Source organism: Sinocyclocheilus anshuiensis, unplaced genomic scaffold (assembly GCF_001515605.1).
Source record: "Sinocyclocheilus anshuiensis isolate Anshui unplaced genomic scaffold, SAMN03320099.WGS_v1.1 scaffold675, whole genome shotgun sequence".
NCBI classification, from domain to species: domain Eukaryota; kingdom Metazoa; phylum Chordata; class Actinopteri; order Cypriniformes; family Cyprinidae; genus Sinocyclocheilus; species Sinocyclocheilus anshuiensis.
This window is the reverse complement of record NW_015548232.1, coordinates 182628-184307: the sequence shown is the minus strand read 5'-3', so window position 1 is coordinate 184307 and position 1680 is coordinate 182628. Positions and strand designations below refer to the sequence as shown.

The window sequence follows — 1680 nt, the reverse complement described above, 5'->3', positions numbered from 1 at the left end:
ATCAGAAGAGAGTCTACAGCTGCCCTCAGTGCAGACAGACCTTCAGTCCAAGACCTGCTTTAGCTAGAAACACCATGCTGGCTGAAGTGGTGGAGAAACTGAAGACCGAACTAAAAGCTGCTGTTCCTGCTCCACCTGGAGACGTGGAGTGTGACATCTGTACTGGGAGAAAACACAAAGCCGTCAAGTCCTGTCTGGTGTGTCTGGAGTCTTACTGTCAAACTCACTTTGAGCTTCATCAGAAGTTTCGCTCAGGAAAGAGACACAAAGTGACTGATGCCACTGGACGACTGCAGCAGATGATCTGCCATCAACATGAGAAGCTTCTGGAGGTTTTCTGTCGTACTGACCAGCAATGTGTTCGTGTACTTTGTATGACAGATGAACATAAAAACCATGAGACTGTATCAACTGCAGCAGAGAGGACAGAGAAAGAGGTATGAACTGAAATTAGACACATTGATGTTTTAATGCTGGCTCTTCAAGTGTTCCTGCTCACTGCAGTATCCAGCTGTATCATGAGTGCATCATGTGATCTTCAGTCCCACTGGGAGTTACTACATGACGGCTCTGTGCATTTCAGCACAAGATGAACTTTGCTCACCTTTGTCACATCGCTCAAGTCCCCGACTCTAACTAAACACGAGTTTCTTTTTTGCTGCAAATTGCATTCAGTTTGAATGTCCATTTCTGCTTTACATTAATTCATCATTGTAGAATAATGATGATGACAGTAATAATTATACATGCCCTGCTTTAGGAAAAGTAGAACATTTTAAATGATCATTTATGTATTTGTCTCAGGTTGACTTTTTTTAATTTATCCTAAAGAAACACTTGAAGGAGACACAGGGAAAACTCCAGCAGAGAATCCAGCAGAGACAGAAAGATCTCGAGCAGCTGAGACAGGCTGTGGAGTCTCATAAGGTGAGTTTGGAGAAGAAGAGAAGTTTGAGACTCAGGTTGGACTCCTCTTTCAGTCCCGCTGAAGCCGCTGTGGCTCTCAGGCTGTGAGGAAGCAGTAAGAGCTGATTGTGATGTGTGTCTAACAGCGCTCTGCACAGACAGCAGTGGAGGACAGTGAGAGGATCTTTACTGAGCTCATCCGCTCCATTGAGAGAAGCCGCTCTGAGGTGACGCAGCGGATCAGAGATCAGGAAAAGACTGCAGTGAGTCGAGCTGAAGGACAAATGGAGCGACTGGAGCAAGAGATTGAAGATCTGAGGAAGAGAAACTCTGTGCTGGAGCAGCTCTCACTCACAGACGATCACATACATTTCCTGCAGGTAAAGGAGTTCTAGAGAGAAAAAACACATGGATTTTTAGCAAGATCTGCTGTTAAAGTCTGTTAAAGTCTTTAATTATCAGTGATTATTTGAGCCACACTGTTTGATTGAGGATACAATAAGCATCATTCTGCGGACAGAAATGCGGTCTGGTTTCACTCAGTTACACTGCAGTAATGAGGTCACCTAATGAAACATGCTAATAATAGATACTATTATCCATTATGATTGTGCATTTTAATTTGCCAAATTTTGAATCACTAAAATCATAGTTTTGACTAGATAAAAAAGTTAGTCAAGACAAACTTTAGGTTGGCTTGAGAAAGCCTAGCCTGAAAGTTTAAAGCAGTTGTAAAAGCCTGAAGTTTGAAAATGTAGATAGATTAGATCTAAC

General features: G+C 42.6%; 1 protein-coding gene across 1 annotated transcript in view; it reads left to right on the top strand.

Annotated features, from left to right (window-relative positions):
* Positions 1 to 1301, top strand: part of LOC107654644 (tripartite motif-containing protein 29-like) — a 10032-nt gene extending 8731 nt beyond the window's left edge. The window contains exons 2-4 of the mRNA XM_016441822.1: positions 6 to 437; positions 832 to 927; positions 1053 to 1301. Of these exons, the coding sequence (XP_016297308.1) occupies positions 6 to 437; positions 832 to 927; positions 1053 to 1301 (777 nt within the window). The remainder of the gene's footprint in view (positions 1 to 5; positions 438 to 831; positions 928 to 1052) is intronic.
* The last annotated feature ends 379 nt before the right edge of the window (positions 1302 to 1680 follow it).